The sequence below is a fragment of the Cryptomeria japonica genome, chromosome 2, assembly GCF_030272615.1.
Source record: "Cryptomeria japonica chromosome 2, Sugi_1.0, whole genome shotgun sequence".
NCBI lineage: Eukaryota > Viridiplantae > Streptophyta > Pinopsida > Cupressales > Cupressaceae > Cryptomeria > Cryptomeria japonica.
In genome coordinates, this window is record NC_081406.1 from 177,411,951 (window position 1) to 177,432,505 (window position 20,555).

The following is a 20,555-nucleotide window of genomic DNA, read 5'->3' on the forward strand; positions in this document are numbered from 1 at the left end:
TATTGATGACCTTTACTAGACCATGTCGGTCTGCATTTTCGATGACCAAAGAAATCTTTTATCCTGCTAGTGCCAGTGCCAGTGCTGATGTAGAGTCTGTGAAGTGTCTGTCGGTAGACCATATGAAGACGGAACCCAGAATCATGTTGCCATCAATGACAACATAGTGAAACCTAACCAATAGAGTGTCAATTGCCAACATATAAAGTATAGAAATGCATGCCCTTTTGCATTTGGAAGAGGTGCTTTGTTTATACAATAATAGTTTCCACTCTCTATCAATATCTTCCTTTGTACAACTTTGAGCTACAGATCTTTGGGATCATGTAAAGTTTAATGATTTGGTGGCTGTGTTGTAATGAAAAAAACATCTACAGAGATATGTTGGCAATTGACACATCCCGTAATTTTCAATGCTTGATTATTAGTTTAGGGTTGTCATTGATGGCAACTTTTCATGGAGATTTGATCCAGTGGTCGCAATTATTCCTATCTGAAAGCATGTTTTAACAGATATTTCAGGTAGAACAAAGCAGTTTTGGGTCCGCAATCTTTCTAGTGATTGCGGTATATTGAATCATGTTCTTGGTGATTCGGTAGCTGACTGAGATAGAAATAGAGCATATTGTAGAGTGAGTGTAGTCAGAGATCTTGTGCTTAATTGGAACTTATTTTTGCATTGTTAGATGCCATTTCAAAGTTCTTTAATTGTATTTCCTCATTGTAATGAAATTGTAAGTCAGTGAGACTTCCCTCAAGGTTGTAGCCTTTTGGGTCATTGTAATTGAGAAGTGAGATCTAGGCAATGAGCCCAAATGCAAGTGCATTCCCCATCTATGTAATACTTATGTCTCCTGTTCATAGTATATGAATATTGTGGGTTCTAGCCCCACCATGGTTTTTCCCTTTCCAGGTTTCCACGTAAAAATTCTAGTGTTGTGGATTTGTGGTTATTTATTGCTTGCTTAAGTTCTTTACTATTATGCATTGCTAACCGATGGATAACGAATAAGTTTATGAATTTGATTTTTGACAAAATACTGATTCACCCCCCCTCTCAATGTTCCTTGATTCTAACAATTGGTATTAGAGCCTAGTACCTCTGAGGAAGCTTAACCATTTGAGGAAGTTCCAGGAGATTGATTCAATGGATTCTAGTTTTTAGAGACAACTCAGTGTAGCACTTGAAGATCTTGATGCAGCTAGAAATAAGATCTATACCTTGAAGAAGAACCTGAATGCTGTTGATGATTTCATTAATGACCTGAAGGATTAAGCAAACATCTCTAGAGAGAAGAGGAAGGAGTTAATGAACAAGCTAAAGGAGAAAGAAGATCAGATCATGGAATATTAGGATAAAGAAGATGGAGTCAACAAGCTTGAAAGAGAGAATTCTACCTTGAAGAATGATATGCAATCCATTGTAATGAGACTAACTAAGGAGATAGAGGACCAGAAGAAAAATGAAGAAAATACGGCACAATCATTGAAAGAAAGAGCAGATGAATGCTGCAGGCTTACCTATGAGAATGATCAATTGAAGCTTGAGCTAACACAATCAAGGAATAATGGTCAAGAACTTGAAAGACAAATTGCTACCTTAAGGGATGAACTTGCTACAACTTATGAATACAAAGACAAATTCAAAGCTATCTCAGCAAGGCTTGATGAGATGATGGAAAGTTAGAGGCATGGAAATGAAATACGAGGACTTTGATTTGAGAAAGGTGAATCCTCCGGATCTGGACAAGGCAATGCAAAACCTGATCAAAAGAAGAGAAAGAATCCTCCGGTAAGACAACCTAATGCTCATAAATTCAATGGTAGATGCTTTACTTGCAATAAGTTTGGTCATATGGAAAATCAATGCAGAAGTAGGATGAATAATAGAATGAACAACATGAATAATGTTCCTACCTTTATCGGTCAGTGTTTCATATGCAATAATTTTTGTCACAAGTCAAATGTGTGTAGAGTAGTAATGAATAACTTCCAAAACAAAAGATGCTATGCTTGTGGGATGTTTGGACATATCTCTAATCAATGCAGTATGAGACCAAATCAAATTAACTTTAGACCTAAGAAAAATAATATTTTTTGCTAAGAATGCAACAAAATCGGTCACATTGCAAAGTACTGCAAAAGTAAGAACAATGCTTTGGTAGATAAGAGTAACTTAGACGAGAAAGGAAAAGCAAAAGTAGAAGAGATCAAGGAGAAGAATGAGAAGATGTGGTAAGAAAAGATGAATCTAGAATTGACAATGGGTCTACACCTGAATCCGGTGTAGGATTTTCATCCAGTAACTAGGACTTTATGCCTTAGGGGGAGCCTTTCATTCAGATTCTAAGAACCTCCTCTTTGGTGGTTTGCAATCGATTTTGGAAGATTGCAGAAGGCTTGAATCATGAGTGTAGATGATATTCAAAACTTTCTAAGAAGATTTGGTGATCCGATATGCGATTTCATGAAAATCATGATAACCAGTGGCTGCATTTATTACAGTGGAAAATTAGGTTTTTGAAGGATTAAAGTGTATTTTGAAGTTTCATTTGTTACAATGCGATCAAGAAAGTAGAATAGAGAAAAGAGAAAAGAAATTTGGTGGTTCCAACAACAATTTCAGCAACTCCAAAGTGAATTCCCGCGCCCTTTTGTGAAGCAAGGTATTTTTCTGTTCAGGCTTTTAGTTTTCTGCAAACCCTAGCATTTAAAATGACTTCAACTTCTGGTGTTGTTACCCCATTGGTGGTTGAGATTAGGGATAGGGATCAACTAGTTTTGAAGAAACACCCTTTTAAGTCAGTTGAGGATGATCTAGAAAGTGTTTTTTCATCTGCGCCTTATGGTGTTCTCCACAACAAAGACATTAGGGCTTACATTCAATGCGATCTTGAGGAGCTTGGAAACATAGGTATGTTGGATCTTTACAACAAGTATTTGGCTGATGGTTTGGGAAATTTGAAATTAGAATACAAGGTGCTTCAAGACAAGGGTTTCTTGTAGTACATAATGAGTTATATGGCTTGATAGGCCACATAAAATTACCAAAGAGGTGATTCGAGGTGTAACCAGCCTAGCTAAAACCGGTGATGTGCCCAGTCTAAGGAAAGTGTCAAATGAAATAGTCATAGCCATCATAGGATCTAAATTCGACAGCAGGGTAATGATCATTAATGATATCCCGGAGAATGATGTTAAGTTTGCATCAATAGTAGTCTCTTACAAGGTTTACTAATCCAACAGGTACAACTCTATCTCCGTTACTATTATTTACTCTTCATACCAGATGCTTAAGGATGACAAAAGATATGGCTTGTGCACTGCCCTCCTGAATGAATTATTGAGCAATCTAAAGAAGGTCAAACAAGACAAAAAGCACACATTTAAATATGGTACACTTCTTATTTGTCTAGCCTTGTACTTATTGAATGAGATACTCAGTATAAAAGGTAAGGTCCAATGGGCCTATGATAGACCAATAGCTATGTATATAAAAGAAGGATTATGGGGTGTTTGAGATGCAACAATGAGGATATCTTCTCTCTAGGGATATTTGAAAACCTTCCAAGCTGCAATGAAGAACAAAGAAAGGATCCCAAAGGAGGTGGTTGAAAAATATGAGCAAAGCATTTATTTCATGATCGATAAGGATCAATGTCTAATAGAAGAAATGGAGTAGTATGGATCATGCCCATGGGATATGAAGTTGATTCTGTTACACTTGAGGCATATGCCCAACATCTATTGAGTTAACTAGTGGATCCAAAGGAAGGAAAATTTGGTACTTTCAAAGGGAAAGACCTCAATTTGCACATGCAATTCACTACTCCTACCTTAAAAAGAAAAGTTACTAAGATGGTAGAGGAAGTGGTAGTTTAGATGGGTTTCACCTGGGAGGTGGTGAAGAAAGCAAGGGAAAGTCATGTGTAGAAAGAGACTAATTCTGCTCCTGCTTTGGTAGCCCAACCTGCAAAATCTAGCCCATCCATAAAGGGTGTATTGAAGAAAAAGCAGAAGCCTAAAAGAACCTATGTTGCAGTATCTCTAGTAGCCTCGGAAACTGAATCTGAGGAGGAAGCAGGAAAGGTGAAAAAGAAAGGAGAATTTGTGAGAGTGGTGAGGAAGCTATAGACCAGTGGAGCCCAACAATCCAAGAAAGTAAAATCTGATCCTGCTCCTACCAGAAGATCCAAAAGAGGTAGGCAAGTCAAAAGTCAACTCGACAAAGACCTTGAGTCTGGCAACATATAAGGTAAGTACATAATTGTTACTCCACTATCAACATATCAGTTGATAGATGAAATAATAGTGGATGACAATTTAAAGAATCTTGGAGCATACTTTGAGAATTTTGATGAACGTGATAAGAGAAAAGTTGAAGAAGCAATTGTACTATATTTACACAACTTTAGTAAGACATTGATTGAATTAGAAAAAGACCATTCCAAAAGATTTGTATAATCTAATTGATGCAAGAAGAATGACTACAAGTAAGATTGATAGGGAGATGAAGGAAAGAGAACTTGTAAATGTCTATACTTGCATTACTCATGATGAAGTCAAGAGACTCATTGAAGAGGCAAAGAAGAAGGAATTTAGAAGTAAAAATAGGATTAAAAAATTGATGATCGAAAATGTGGAGGAGGTGAGGAAAGAAACAAAGGATATATGGAAAAAGATAATTCAGGATGACTCACTATACAAGGATGCATTCAAGTCATTTTATCTGGAAGAGAAGCAAAGTGTTTTCAGAAGTCAAAAGGTTGAAACTCAGTTTGAGGATCATCTGGAAGACTAGGATATTACTCCACTTAATGTTGAGACTCTTGATGGTCCTTCAGTGGTGGATAGCTTTGCAGCCCCGAAAATCCAACAAGTTGATACTGTACCAAATGACAACACCTATGCAATAGATAAAGGGGATAAGGGAGAGAAGAAGGATGTTGAGACAATAGAAGCTAAGGTTGACAAAGGCAAAGGCATAGCTAATTCGGCAATTTTCACTCCTCCAATTACAAGTACCCCGCCTCAGATTTCTATTTATCTTGATGGTTTTGTTGATCTTGGAAAGATGTCACCTGTAAAAAAGCTCATGCTTGCCAGTACAAGCCCAAGCTAGCCAAGATCAAGTGAAGTCAGAAATTGAAGATAAAAGACTAACTTTGATGTCTATAGATGTTTTACAGAAGGTGGACCCTAATGTATAGTTAGATTCAAATAACAGCCCCTCCGGTAGATTGTTACAATTGATTAATAGTGTAAATAGCAATTTTGATTCTTTGGAGAAGACAACTACACATAAAGTTTTGAATAAATTCAAGGATGTTAGGAAGAAAATATTCTGGAAAATGATTGAAGATGATAGAGTCAGAATAAATGAGAGACTGTAGATTATTTCTGACACATTGTCAGAAGCCAGAAAATTGTACAAATCTTGCCTAATTTTACTTGTTCATTGTAGATATTGATAAGCAAAGAGGTGTTTGCCAAGGAAAGCTTGCTGGCATTTCTCAGTCCTTTGATCCTAATGCAACTCTAACCAGAAGTATTGAAGGGCAGATTATAGCCCTAAATGATCAAATCTCAAGCCTTCAAGCGGGCAAGGAGAAAATTTTGAGAAAAGTAGGTGAACTTCAGAACTTGATTGCCTCCTGGTTGGACACCATATTAAACATTAAGGTGGATTGTATGAAGGAGATGACCCGTCCTATACCATCTAATCTGAGAGAGTTCAAAATTCATGGCATTGTACTTAGTGCATTTATCACAGTTTTGGACAATTTGAAGACTAGGTGAGATACTCAGCTAGGATTTTTGAAAACTACTTATGCTGATATCTTCAAGTATTTATAAGTATCTCTGTTTTGGACAACACCTCATCTTTGGCATTGTTGTCAAAGGAGGAGAAAGATGATGAAAAATGTACAATATTGGAGAGTGGAATTCTTTGTCTAAAAGGGAGCCTTAGAGATTATTTTAATTCTTTTGAACCGGTGTTCAGTGCTCAACACTTAGTCATTTTTCACAAGTGTTGCCATCAATGCCAAAGGGGGATATTGTTGGCAATTGACACTCATTCGGTAATTTTTGATGCTTGATTATTGGTTTAGGGTTTTCAGTGATGGCAAGTCCTCATGGAAATCCAATCTGGCGATTGCAATTCTCCCTATCCGGAAGCATGTGTTAACCAGTATTTTAGGTAGCATAGAGCACTTTTGGGTCTGGAAGTTTTCCGGTAATTACAGTGCATTTAATCATGTTCTTGTTGATTGGGCCAATTTAGAAACATCATTTTATTACTCTTTTGATGATTTGAACTTATATTTTTGGCTCCGGTCAAGCCGACATGTGACTACACATTACATTTCTGGAAGCCGATTTGGAGGAGATTATTTTTGATATGACCGGATATATAAGATTGAGTTGGTGATTGGTTTTTAGAGTATTCCTATTGTGGCGATCCGTTTTGGTGTGATTGAACGTAGTTTCATGTGCACATTTGATTCCTAGGTGATGCAGTAGTTGACTGAGACAGAAACAGAGAATATTGCAGAGCGAGTATAGTCAAAGATATTGTGCTTAACCAGAACTCATTTTTGCATTGTTAGATGCCATTTCAGAGTTCTTTAATTGTATTTCCTCATTGTAATCAAATTATAAGCCAGTCAGACTTCCCTAAAGGTTTTAGCCTTCTGGGTCATTTTAATTGAGTAGTGAGCTCTATGCAGTGACCCTGAATGCAAGTGCATTCCCCATCTATGTAATATTTATGTACTCTTGTCCATGGTATATGAATATTGTGGGTTCCAGCCCCACCATGTTTTTTCCTCTCCGGGTTTCCATGTAAAATTTCGGTGTTGTGGATCTATGGTTTATTCATTGCTTGCTTATGTTATTTACTGTTATAGATCGCTAACCGGTGAATAAAGAATAATTTTGTTAATTTGATTTCTGGTATAACACTGATTAACCCCCGCCCTCTCAGTGTTCCTTGACTCTAACAAGATAATTTTAGATGCTCAATGATCTATCTTTTTGTTTCACTTCGAGATAGCTCAAATCCAAGGAGATTGGGGCAAACTAATAGACAGCTTATATATAGGTTTGGCATTGTTTTAGAGGAGAATTAGAGACTGATTTTTGAAGGTTGGCTTCTATAATTCTCCCTCGCTTCAATAAATTTAAATTATTTGGAGGAGGGCAGACAATCTCAAATTTCAAACCACTAATAGTTGTTAATACATTAAACAATCATTGAAAAATTAAAGATCTGTTAATCAAAAGCCTATACTATTGCTTTGTGGATCTTAGAAAGGCATAAACAACTTTTATCAGAGAAGCTCCATGACTTAAGTGTCATGCCAACACGTTATTTACCATTGTTTAAAAACAAGACTAATATCTACTAGTTTTAAATGTGAAGGATATATTGGAAAGATCCTTGGCTGTTATTAATTTGAGTGGTAGTCACCCTTGTGATGATAATTTTTTTAAGAGAAGCTAGGAAAGTGCTAAATTTGACAAGACATGATAAAGGCCTTCAGTTCAGAGTACCATTGGTGTCAAAAAGACCTTTTTTCATCTGCTCTTTGAATGGTCAAGTTGGAATGATTTGTGCAAATCCACTAAAGGGAATGTATAATTATTTTTTATGTGATCTTTACCCTTGTCAAATTTTATTCATAACCGACATCATTGCAGGGACAATTGATACTTTAATTTCGTTATGTGATTCGTTATCTCTATGCAATTTGTATTTTCTGTTTAATCTGCTGTAAGTTTAAATTTTTTTGTTTGCTTAACATTCTCATCTTGAAATATTTCTCCCCATTATTACTGCTCCGGCCACATTGCTTCCCAGATTTTACGAAAGGAATATTTAAGCACACATTAGCTGTGTGGCTCACCAAAACCCTGAAATGTTTTTTTATTAAAAGCTCTACACAAAAATTCTAGCATAAGGTGTGACTGGAATGGAAGAAAGAAGTTCAGATGTTTATTCCAACACCATGGCCAGTGGAATGGTCATTCACAGAAAGTACAGAAGATGCGCTGTGTTTATCCCTCAACTACTTCATTATGTGATTCGTTATCTCTATGCAATTTGTATTTTCTGTTTAATCTGCTGTAAGCTTAATTTTTTTCTGTTTTCTTAACATTCTCATCTCGAAATATTTCTCCACATTATTGCTGTTCCCGCCACTTTGCTTCCGAGATTTTACGAAAGGAATTTGCAAGCACACAAATATGTTTCCAAGATGGTAGAGGGGAATCATCACTATTTAATAGCTCTGCACTGCAGACTGAACATGAATGATCTGATGTTAAGTGATTGACTTTAAGCTTTCTGTTGATTAAAAAATTTGGATAAAATAAGAAATTTTAAATTTTTTTTTTTCAAATTTGAATTGTTTTAAATGAATCTATTATTTATAAAACTAGTTGAATGAACATAATAAGGATAAGACTGGATACCCTCAATTTTTGATTTCTTATCATAATTGATTGATCAAGTATTAAATGTTTTAGGCATCCAAATAATACTGACTTCAAATCTTCTATAATTAAAAATACTATTAAAAACCAAACAAATATCATAATAACATCTATATTTTTTAATCCAACGATAATACAAACCATTCCCCGAATACAATGTTATCAGTAAAGAATACAATAATAAGACAATTCCTTGAAGAGGCCCAACTAAGTGCTGTAGGGAACGTTTATGCATCCACTCCAAGCACTTTTGGAACGAATATAAAACTTACATTGCCTTGTTGTCCACAACTGCAACGCTATTAATATTTGGAGAACATAAAATAATAATTTAGCTATAAAAAAAAACAGAATGAAATGGCATCTATTAGTTGGCAAAAACACAGCTAAATCTTGAATTGCTGTGTTTACCATTACACAAATCAGCTGTGTGGCTCACCAACACCCTGATATGTTTTTTAATTAAAAATTATACACAAAATTCTAGCGTAAGGTGTGATTGGAATGGAAGAAAGAAGTTCAGATGTTTATTCCAACACTATGGCCATTCATAGAAAGTGCAGAAGATGCGCTCCGTTTATCCCTCAACTTCTTCTCCTTGGAGAGTCGTTCAGCCATTCTGGCAAGTGGAAATGATAGTTATGGTGAGAACAAAAGGATAGGAAACTAGGATCTGAAAATACAAGGAAGAGTTAGAGAGTTATAGGAGATACTTAGTCAATGCCATCCTGTTTGTGCAGTCGTTCTTCACTGTCTCAGGACGCCCAGTCTCCAAATTTAAACTTCTAACAGGCTTATCCAATAGTTCCTGGCCTTTCTTCACAAGATTCCTCAGGTTCTCGTCCGTACTGAGGTCCATCTTGGCTTCGCTTCCTTTTAGTTGCCATTCCTACAGTATGAAAGCCCACATGTTAACCATACAAAAAATTATAGCAGAAACATGGTCTGTAGAATTATAGATCTAGAGGCCTTATCGTTTCAAGGAACATTATTGGAAACTATGAAAAAGACCTGGATTCTAAGATAGTTTTCTTTGACATGATGGAGCATCAAAGCTGTATGAATGTTGACCATGTCTGAACTTGCATTCATGATAGATTCTATGAGAGGCGTTCTTCCATCGTGAGTAATCCACTTCAAGCTTCCCCATGTGGCAGCCTTTTTTGCGTCCCATTCAATACCCTCTTCTAATCCCGTTCCAAGAGAAAGTACAATAAAGTGGTCAAGGTGCTCCTGTAAATAACAACCTCTGGTTAACATAGTTGAGCTTCTAATTAATATTTCCCAGCATCAAGCATTCGTTTTATATGAGATGTTTATTCTAAATAGTATCAAAATACGATACAATACAATACCTTTTTGTCGACTATTCTTGTATCCTGATGAACTGCTCGAGTGACTAAGTTCATTGCTATCAAGGTCTGCATAATTAGAAAATTGTTGTGAGACCCTTATAATAGTTTATTGATGTGAAATAAAAATCTGATCAAAATCTCTACTCATAATACAAGCAGGCATTACAGGATTATTAGCCGCTACTCCTCCATCTACTAAGTTAAAAACTTGGGTCTTTCCGTCACTGGAATTTGTTGTAAACTGGTGAGATGGAAAATAGGTAGGAGCTGCAGTTGTGGAGAGGCATACGTCCATTAGATGTGGATTCTTCAGCGGATCTACTTTCGCCTGCACATATCATCGTAAGAATCATCCTCGTCTATTCTTCATCTTCATAACTCAAGATCATCCTATAAAATAAAATGAAATACCTCATGACTGGCGAAAATTGTAGGAAACTGTGTCTTGATATCGAAGGTGGGTATCACTAGGTTAGTAGCCGTATCACACAGCCGTCTTTCGTGAAATTTCTCTTGTTCTAAGATATCGACCAGATGTTTGCCATTGTATTTGGGACCAAAAATGCCGTGAAAAATATTCCATTTGCTACAAGTCCAACAACACGAGAAGTTTTCGTAAACACAACAAATATTTGGTGCTAGAGAATTTTACCACAAATATTGCAATCACTTGCTACTAACCTTGGTTGAGGAAATATCAAACTCGCATTCTTCAAGTAGAAATCTTCAATTTTCTGGGTACTAAAAGGACGATTGTGTTTGTGGTCATTCGGGTCTGGAGTGGCTAACATTGTGGTGATGAGACCTCCAGTGCTGGTACCTGCCATTATATTGAAATAATCTGCTAGTCTGGCATCTTCCCCATCCAATTTCTGATAAAAACGAAGCATTTCAGTAAGTAATACATTTGTGCAAATAAAACTATATGAATTGTGCAGCTAAAGAATACAATTTATAAACTGTACCTGCAACTGCTTCTCTAAGAATTTGAGCAATTGCACAGGAATAAGACCCCGTACTCCTCCTCCATCGACACTCAGGATTCTAGCACCCACGTCCCCCGAGACATCGATTGGAAGAAGCTCCTGATTCGACATCGATTGCAAGAATTGGAAGAATGTATGGACAGACTTACAAGGAATTAGCTATATTGAATTTGCCCCTACAATAACTATGCATATATAGAGGATGGATGGAGGTTACAAGCACATGGTACATGGCTCTATATAAAAACATGTTAAATAATCATTATGAGGATATATAAACACATGTTAAATAATCATTATCCATCGGTCTGCGAGCAGCCCGAAAATGCCATAAACAAACCTTTCTTTTCACGTCTCCACCTTGTCATCATCGAGAATTTAAATTAAATTATGTTTAATGTGACATTACACTGTTCTCGGGTCTTTTTCGTTTCATAGCCGCCGCCTATCTGGTAAAAAATATTTTGCCGAATTACACTATGTGTCGTGTTTCAATTTTATTTGACTTATAAAGTGGGACAGTTACGTGTTTCCTTAAAAATTACCTTGATGCCATGTATTCCTATTAAGATGAATCATGCGCACTATATATTTTTGTCTTTAGCATTTGAAGTCGAGTAAATTGATATAAACATGATTAATGATGCCTATTTTAGTCTTTAGGATAAATGAAATTATTTTGTAGCTTCTCCTAATTTCACAATATAGTAATACAAAAAATTTCTTAATTACAAGAAGTTCTCTATATGTATACACTAGTAAACTATCATGAAATTTTGATCCAAATATATATATGATGTTCATCGAATTCGAATATATATTTAGTTGTTGGAACATTGTAGAATTAAGTACTTGTATTTAGATTAATTTTGAATAGCCACGCGATTGTTAATAACACTAACAAATTGAAGATCAACAAAATAAAATTAATAGGGTTTACCTCTAAGAGTGTGCTACGTAGCTATAAAAAAGGTATGCAACCCTCTTTTTATCCTTCTTTCTTCCTTCACTTTGTAACAAACCATCCATCCGACCCCTCAAAAAAATTAAAACACCCCTTTTAACCTTTACCTCAAGTGTCCTAAATGCAACCAAAGGCACATTGGTTGGGATATCAAAAATTGCCTAACAACCTTAATTTTCTCAATTTACCCCCTATTAGAATTGACTTCCGAGGTAGCTTAAGAGATACAAATTTTCTACACATTTAAGAAACCCAAAATAATGTTAACAACGGGGCGAAGGCTCTTGCTTTAGTGTTTGGGAGAAGATTGGCAATCAAATAAAGAGTTAGGAATCTTAACATAGAGGGGGAATTTATGTATATGATCTCTGCACTTAAAAAGCTAGATGCTCCAAGCTGGAAAATTAGGTGTATTAAGTACGAGTCCTGGAGTTTATTACTAGTGTTTGAAGCATAAACTATATCACATTGTTTTAGAGAAGTCAAAACCGTGGTAGATGCCTTGGTGAATAAGGGTTGTAGACTTCTTGAAGGTTACATTTTCTTCAATCATATTGAAGCTAATGAGGAAATCAACCTAGCTTTGGCTTTGGCTCGGGACATGTCAAATTAATTATTATCTAGCTTTCTTGTTTTTGCATATTTGTTGGATTTAGCTCTTCATTCCATTATCCCATGCTTTCATAGATGATGTCAACAATGTTCATATAGGAGGATTGTAGATGGCATCCACCTTTCTGTTGGTAGCACTTATCACCTGGTGGCACTCATTGTTGTACTTTTAAGGAATAAATGTTAAATGCACTGCCTTAACCTTCACACAAAGTTGTTGACGCCATGAAAATTAATTTGGAAAATGGTAATCGTAAATATTTTGAAGGAGAATTAGGTTTGTCTTCAGAAATAATATCCCCAGTTGCAGCGGATAAGATCTCAGATGTCTTTTATGTCATTAATCACCTTCTCAAAAGAAAAGCTTACTCAGTAAAGATACTGATGGGTCTGTGTCTTCTCAAATTCGATGAACAAAACTTTCTAGGGACAAGTCTCTCGTCGATCAGGTTGGGGAGAGTAACCTCAATTTTGAATACTTTATACTTTCATGAAAAATCATTTTTTTGGTCTCACATGGCTTAGATTTCGTTGGTTTTTGGGAAGCAAGAAATATTAAAAAATCTATTTTAATTTGACACTCTTAGCTTGCCCTTTTCTTGAAATTATATATGTTTATGGCCATTTGTGTATCTCACTCGTATAGGTTTGGGCCTTCTATATATGTTTTGAATGCTGTCAAATAATTATTTTTTAATAACCCCAATTTTTAATACTTTACGTTTTCATGATAAAGTGTTGTTTGTGTCTCACATGACTCACGTTTCGTTGGATTTTTGGGAAAAAAGAGATATAGGAATCTACCATAATAAAAAATGACCTATAGGGATCTACAATTCCACAAACAATGCAACAATATGGCTAAAGTGGCAGTTGTTTATTATGGGTTGATCATGGCCAGGAAAAACGGACTTAAGTGTGCCACTATTGAAGGTGACTTAAGAAATACCATCACGATGCTTAGGAAGGAAACAAAACCGGATTGGAAAATTAATTCTCTCATTGCCAAGTGTCACGAGCTCCTTCCCTTTCTAGGAGACGTCAGGTTTTGTGGCATGAGATGGGAAGGCAACTGTGTGGAAGATAAGTTGGTGGGGATGGGCATGCATGTTAATAATTTTAAAATATGCATCCACTTGCATGAAATATCGGTGGACGCTCGTCCCACGATCTTGAAGGACTCATCAATTAATGATGCATAATCTCAAAGTTGGATTTTTTGAAATTTTCCACCTTGCCATTTACTTTCCTTGTTGGTTAAGTTGGTGAGATTTAAAAATCATTGATGGTACTACCTACCACTATATTCCCCAAGCTTGTCAGTTCCTCAACTTGGTTTTATATCTTGCAACTATGGGTGGCTATTTGATTTAGACTAAACCTTATAATTACTCCAAATTCAAAAATAATGAGGAGGTGTGGGATAGGGTGATTAAAGGGAACCTATATAATTATGTTAAATGGATGACTAGCCATGAGTCTAAGCTCTCTCTTAATTTTGTTAATGCTTGGGACAATAGGAATGTGAACAATGGCAGTGTTACTTTTGTGGTTTTGATAAGGACTTCTAGGAAGGTGACAAGGTTGGACCTTGATGATGTGTCCTTCCCAAAAAATCCCGAAGGGAATTACGAGGATTACTTTGATCAGCTTTTTGAATGGAGAGAGGGAGTTTTCAAGCATCAAAGTGGCTACAACAGGGATGATCTCCTCTGCATTAGGAAGGATGTGGCTTTGATGGTAATGAATTACTTCACCTTGGATGGTAAGAAAAGAAGCTTCCATATGTAGACTTTTCCGATGCTATCATCTCCAGTATGGGGTATGAATGAATTTCCCCTTCTGGATTATGTCTTATTTTTCTCAATCTATTTGTAAATCCATGGAAAAGGGCAAACCCCCTCTCCACGACGGTTGTATATGGAGAGTGTATAGTTTCTACTTGCCTTTGTCCCCCTCTATTGGGGTCCCTTCCATTGCGGCTGGGTCTACCTCTGATCCAAATCTGAATATTTACCTTATTGTTACCCCGTCTAATTTTGTAGAATAGATTATGCCTCACTCTAGTTCTAAGTTTCCCAATAGGAAAAACCCTGCTATAATTGCCAAATTTAGGGGCATTGTTACTTCCAAATTTAGGGGCATTGTTACTTCCAAATTTAGGGGCATTGTTACTACCAAGATGTGGGTGTCCAGTTTCAGATACAACAAGATGTGGTTAACGAGATTGTTCATTCTGGCTCTAAGTCTCTATCCTCGGAGGATTTAGGCTCCTCGGATAGCTTAAGGGTGGATTCGTCCCTTGCTAAGATTGAAGGAAACCCTAGTCCTCCCCCTTAAACCTCCCTTAGTAATTCCAACGTTAAGAGCACCACTTCAACTGTAGAAAAAATTGTGAAGCACCTGCATGAGGACGCTCAAATTCCGGAAGAGTTGATTGAATGTCTCTTCATGCAAATGAATGTGGCGATGAATAAGAACAATGGGCTTGAGGCGACAGCCAAGGTTGAGGCTAGGGACAACACATGGGTTGATGAGTTGGATGGGGATAGAGTTTGGAAAATTGCTAATGATCTTGTGGACATTATGGGGTAGTGGGAAATGGTGGGTGGAAATTTTATAGACATGGACTCTACGATAAAGAATCCGAGCAGCAAGCATGAGCTTGAAGAGGTCAATAAAACCTAGGGGGCCCTTAAAAACAAAATTGAGGAGGTCAACTATGCTTGCAGAGATGTGGCTAGCAAGAACAATGCCTCCCTATAGGCTATCCATGATGAGATAGAAATGAGAAGGGTGAAAGAATGATGGCGCATGGATTCCTTTCCCACGAGATCCGGCCCCAGTGCGTTGATGATTAAGGCTAGCCCTGACTCTGCGTTGGTCTCCTAAATGGTTCTGGGATTAGTTCAAGTGAAAAAATTATTTTTTCTGATAAAGTGCTTAGTTTGTGTCAAGATTGGCAGGACAAGGATACCCCCAAGTAGTAGGCCATCACTTGGTGCCTGTGTGAGAGAGATGTTTTGTGTTTTGGTGGACCTACATTTTTTTAATTTTTTTCTTCTGCATGTTGGTTTTTTAGTTTAGGTGTTGGCTATCTGTTCTCCCTGTTAGGGTTTTTGTTGTGTTTGGTAGGGTTTTTTTTGGTTGGTTGTGCATCCCTCATCCACTCTTGGTGTCACTTTGTGGTTATGCATTGGTACAGGCCTATCCCACCTTTATTAATCAAAACAATATGGGGGTAAACACAAAACCATCCTTGCTGAGAACTCTATCTCAGAAGCATGACTGAGATTAGGTCAAAGTAACAGCTTGGTTAGAAGAAAAATTTGGAACAGTTACTTGAATTGAAGACCCCAGAAGAAGGCTTTGGCTTGAAAGAAACCTTCTAAGATTAGATTTGAGGGAAGGGGAATTGAAAAAGGACACTGTGAAGACTACCAATTGAGAATTCTTGGTTGGCCTCTAAGAAGGAGCTTCTTCAAACATTGCAAGAGACATATTTATGTATTTCATTATAGAGAAAGAGGCTAAATTTGATGCAAATGAACATAGATTAGAGTTACAGACCGAATCCTTAAACACCCTTATTTCTTCATTGTGGGTGGCATGATAGGCTAAGGTGAAATGACCTAGATTGTCGATATGCTCATCCACTATAGTTAACTTATTTCTATCACATTTTGTTGAACCCAACAATCATATTTAGGTTGAATAACAATAGATTGACAAGAATTTTATACAGATCAAGAAGAAGACAAAACAAGAGTAGAATATTTGCATGTTCTAACGAATGGAGATCGCACCTCAGAAAAATGCCCATCTGATTTCCTAATGTTTGAATGATGTCCAAATCTCAATATTCCAATGGGAGAGAGTGCCAAAATACCCAAAAGAGGGAAAAATTTATTATGGTTAAATGGGGGTTAAAATTAGGTACCCATGATTGAGTAAACAAGCCAAGACCCTCAAAAAACCAAGATTTGCATCTATGAGCACAATCTTGATCAGACTTAATAGAAAATATCATAATAAAAAATCCACTACCATTATCGTTATAAAAAAATTCATTGACCCCAATTTGAAAGCTTATTAATATTTGGAGAGAAATTCCAGATCTTACCAATAAGAGCCCTGCTTTGAAGCTATGAGAGATATCTTGAAACTCGCTCCTCTAAAAATGACACTTTAAATACCTCATTGCCCTCCCACTGACCAATATTTTGAGAAATAAGAGGCTTCTCATAAACCAAACGACAGATTGGTTCCTTACTCACTCACCTTTTAAGATCCAACTTTTTTATACTTAAAGTAAATATTAATTAAAATTCAAGTTATAATATGATTAATTGAAATATTTAAAGCTAGTTTATAGTTTTTTAAAATTTTGATTAATAATAAATATTATATGTATTGTATTTTATATATTTTCAATCCTAAATTGAATCATTATATAGTTAAAATAAGATTATATAATTTTAGTTATAAAAAAAAAATCCCTCTTAAATTAATTTAATGCTTTCTAATTAATTATTTTTATAATCATATCTTAATTAAAAATATAATATAATTGTGATTTCAACTTAATCTCTCTAACTATAATTATAACAATAAATTTATTCTTAAATATAATTTTTTATTATAATTATCTAAAAAGATTATAAATATATTTGAACTATTTTCAACTTTGATCTTAATCTTTATTCTACCTAATTATGCCTCATCTTAATTTTAATCCTCATTAATTTTGATTCCATAAAATTAAAAAATTTAATATTATAAAAATAAATGAGATAGAGTAAAATCTAAGCATTACTAAAGTCAAACAATAATTCATTTCAATTAATGGAACAAGATAGGCTGATCAACTATTAAAATGATTTTAAATACAATAGTAACATCTATGCCATGAGTAGCTTGTCAGGAGCATTATAAATGGAAGAATCATGTCACACATTCAATGCAACGACGATACAAACCAGTCCCATGTACAATGTTGTCACTGAATAATGCAATAATAAGACAGAATTCTTTGAAGAGGCCCAACTAAGTGCTGTAAGGGACGTTTATGCATCCACTCCAAGCACTTTTGGAATGAACATAAACCTTACAATATTGGCTGGTCAATCTCTAATTATTCAATGTAATTAATGTTTTGAGAACATAAAGTTATCATTTAGCTGAAAAGAAGACAGAGCGACATGGCATGAATTGCGTTGTTTGCTGCTACACTAATTAGCTGTGTGGCTCACCAACACCCTGAAATGTTTTTTTATTAAAAGCTCTACACAAAAGTTCTAGCATAAGGTGTGACTGGAATGGAAGAAAGAAGTTCAGATGTTTATTCCAACACCATGGCCATTGGAATGGTCATTCACGGAAAGTACAAAAGATGCGCTCTGTTTATCCCTCAACTTCTTCATTATGTGATTCGTTATCTCTATGCAATTTGTATTTTCTGTTTAATCTGCTGTAAGCTTAATTTTTTTCTGTTTTCTTAACATTCTCATCTCGAAATATTTCTCCCCATTATTGTTGTTCCCGCCACTTTGCTTCCGAGATTTTACAAAAGGAATTTGCAAGCACACAAATATGTTTCCAAGATGGTAGAGGGGAATCATCACTATTCAATAGCTCTGCACTGCGGACTGAACATGAATGATCTGATGTTAAGTGATTGACATTAAGCTTTCTGTTGATTAAAAAATTTGGATAAAATAAGAAATTTTAATTTTTTTTTTTGTCAAATTTGAATCGTTTTAAATGAATCTATTATTTATAAAACTAGTTGAACAAACATAATAAGGATAAGACTGGATACCCTCAATTTCTGATTTCTTATCATAATTGATTGATCAAGTATTAAATGTTTTAGGCATCCAAATAATACTGACTTCAAATCTTCTATAATTAAAAATACTATTAAAAACCAAACAAAAATCATAATAACATCTATACTCTTTAATCCAACGATAATACAAACCATTCCCCGAATACAGTGTTATCAGTAAAGAATACAATAATAAGACAATTCCTTGAAGATGCCCAACTAAGTGTTGTAGGGAACGTTTATGCATCCACTCCAAGCACTTTTGGAATGAATATAAAACTTACATTGCCTTGTTGTCCACAACTGCAATGCTATTAATATTTGGAGAACATAAAATAATAATTTAGCTATAAAAAAAAAACACAGTGAAATGACATCTATTAGTTGGCAAAAACACAGCTAAATCTTGAATTGCTGTATTTACCACTACATAAATCAGCTGTGTGGCTCACCAACACCCGGATATGTTTTATAATTAAAAAGTCTACACAAAATTCTAGCGTAAGGTGTGATTGGAATGGAAGAAAGAAGTTCAGATGTTTATTCCAACACTATGGCCATTCATAGAAAGTGCAGAAGATGCGCTCCGTTTATCCCTCAACTTCTTCTCCTTGGAGAGTTGTTCAGCCATTCTGGCAAGTGGAAATGATAGTTATGGTGAGAACAAAATGATAGGAAACTAGGATCTGAAAATACAAGGAAGAGTTAGAGAGTTATGGGAGATACTTAGTCAATGCCATCCTGTTTGTGTAGTCGTTCTTCACTGTCTCAGGACGCCCAGTCTCCAAATTTAAACTTCTAACACGCTTATCCAATAGTTCCTGGCCTTTCTTCACAAGATTCCTCAGGTTCTCATCCGTACTGAGGTCCATCTTTGCTTCGCTTCCTTTTAGTTGCCATTCCTATAGTATGAAAGCCCACATGTTAACCATACAGAAAATTACAGCAGAAACATGGTCTGTAGAATTATAGATCTAGAGGCCTTATCGTTTCAAGGAACATTATTGGAAACTATGAAAAAGACCTGGATTCTAAGATAGTTTTCTTTGACATGATGGAGCATCAAAGCTGTATGAATGTTGACCATGTCTGAACTTGCATTCATGATAGATTCTATGAGAGGTGTTCTTCCATCGTGAGTAATCCACTTCAAGCTTCCCCATGTGGCAGCCTTTTTTGCGTCCCATTCAATACCCTCTTCTAATCCCGTTCCAAGAGAAAGTACAACAAAGTGGTCAAGGTGCTCCTGTAAATAACAACCTCTGGTTAACATAGTTGAGCTTCTAATTAATATTTCCCAGCATCAAGCATTCATTTTATATGAGATGTTTATTCTAAATAGTATCAAAATACAATACAATACAATACCTTTTTGTCGACTATTCTTGTATCCTGATGAACTGCTCGAGTGACTAAGTTCATTGCTATCAAGGTCTGCATAATTAGAAAATTATTGTGAGAACCTTATAATAGTTTATTGATGTGAAATAAAAATCTGATCAAAATCTCTACTCATAATACAAGCAGGCATTACAGGATTATTAGCCGCTACTCCTCCATCTACTAAGTTAAAAACTTGGGTCTTTCCGTCACTGGAATTTGTTGTAAACTGGTGAGATGGAAAATAGGTAGGAGCTGCAGTTGTGGAGAGGCATACGTCCATTAGATGTGGATTCTTCAGCGGATCTACTTTCGCCTGCACATATCATCGTAAGAATCATCCTCGTCTATTCTTCATCTTCATTGGCTAACATTGTGGTGATGAGACCTCCAGTGCTGGTACCTGCCATTATATTGAAATAATCTGCTAGTCTGGCATCTTCCCCATCCAATTTCTGATAAAAACGAAGCATTTCAGTAAGTAATACATTTGTGCAAATAAAACTATATGAATTGTGCAGCAAAAGAATACAATTTATAAACTGTACCTGCAACTGGTGCTCTAAGAATTTGAGTAATTGCACAGGAATAAGACCCCGTACTCCTCCTCCATCGACACTCAGGATTCTAGCACCCACGTCCCCCGAGACATCGATTGGAAGAAGCTCCTGATTCGACATCGATTGCAAGAATTGGAAGAATGTATGGACAGACTTACAAGGAATTAGCTATATTGAATTTGCCCCTACAATAACTATGCATATATAGAGGATAGATGGAGCTTACGAGCACATGGTACATGGCTCTATATAAAAACATGTTAAACAATCATTATCCATCGGTCTGCGAGCAGCCCGAAAATGCCATAAACAAACCTTTCTTTTCACGTCTCCACCTTATCATCATCGAGAATTTAAATTAAAGTATGT

The 20,555-nt window shown here is 35.9% G+C and overlaps 2 protein-coding genes and 1 long non-coding RNA gene across 3 annotated transcripts; all 3 read right to left on the minus strand.

Moving 5' to 3' along the window:
* Window positions 1-8,642: 8,642 nt before the first annotated feature.
* On the minus strand, window positions 8,643-9,350 carry LOC131873714 (uncharacterized). The gene is made up of 2 exons (XR_009371624.1): window positions 9,213-9,350; window positions 8,643-9,118 (listed from the first exon to the last, which is right to left on the minus strand). It is a non-coding gene; the product is annotated as an uncharacterized LOC131873714 (long non-coding RNA).
* Window positions 9,351-9,477: 127 nt separating this feature from the next.
* Window positions 9,478-10,951, minus strand: LOC131859620 (patatin-like protein 2). Its single transcript, XM_059213583.1, has 6 exons — window positions 10,820-10,951; window positions 10,536-10,726; window positions 10,266-10,440; window positions 10,021-10,182; window positions 9,855-9,920; window positions 9,478-9,732 (listed from the first exon to the last, which is right to left on the minus strand). The coding sequence occupies exons 1-6, from the start codon at window positions 10,949-10,951 to the stop codon at window positions 9,478-9,480; spliced, it is 981 nt and encodes a 326-aa protein (XP_059069566.1).
* A 7,827-nt stretch (window positions 10,952-18,778) lies between these two features.
* On the minus strand, window positions 18,779-20,306 carry LOC131051951 (patatin-like protein 2). Its single transcript, XM_059213586.1, has 7 exons — window positions 20,175-20,306; window positions 20,015-20,081; window positions 19,781-19,881; window positions 19,615-19,680; window positions 19,271-19,492; window positions 18,973-19,148; window positions 18,779-18,878 (listed from the first exon to the last, which is right to left on the minus strand). The coding sequence occupies exons 1-7, from the start codon at window positions 20,304-20,306 to the stop codon at window positions 18,779-18,781; spliced, it is 864 nt and encodes a 287-aa protein (XP_059069569.1).
* Window positions 20,307-20,555: the final 249 nt, after the last annotated feature.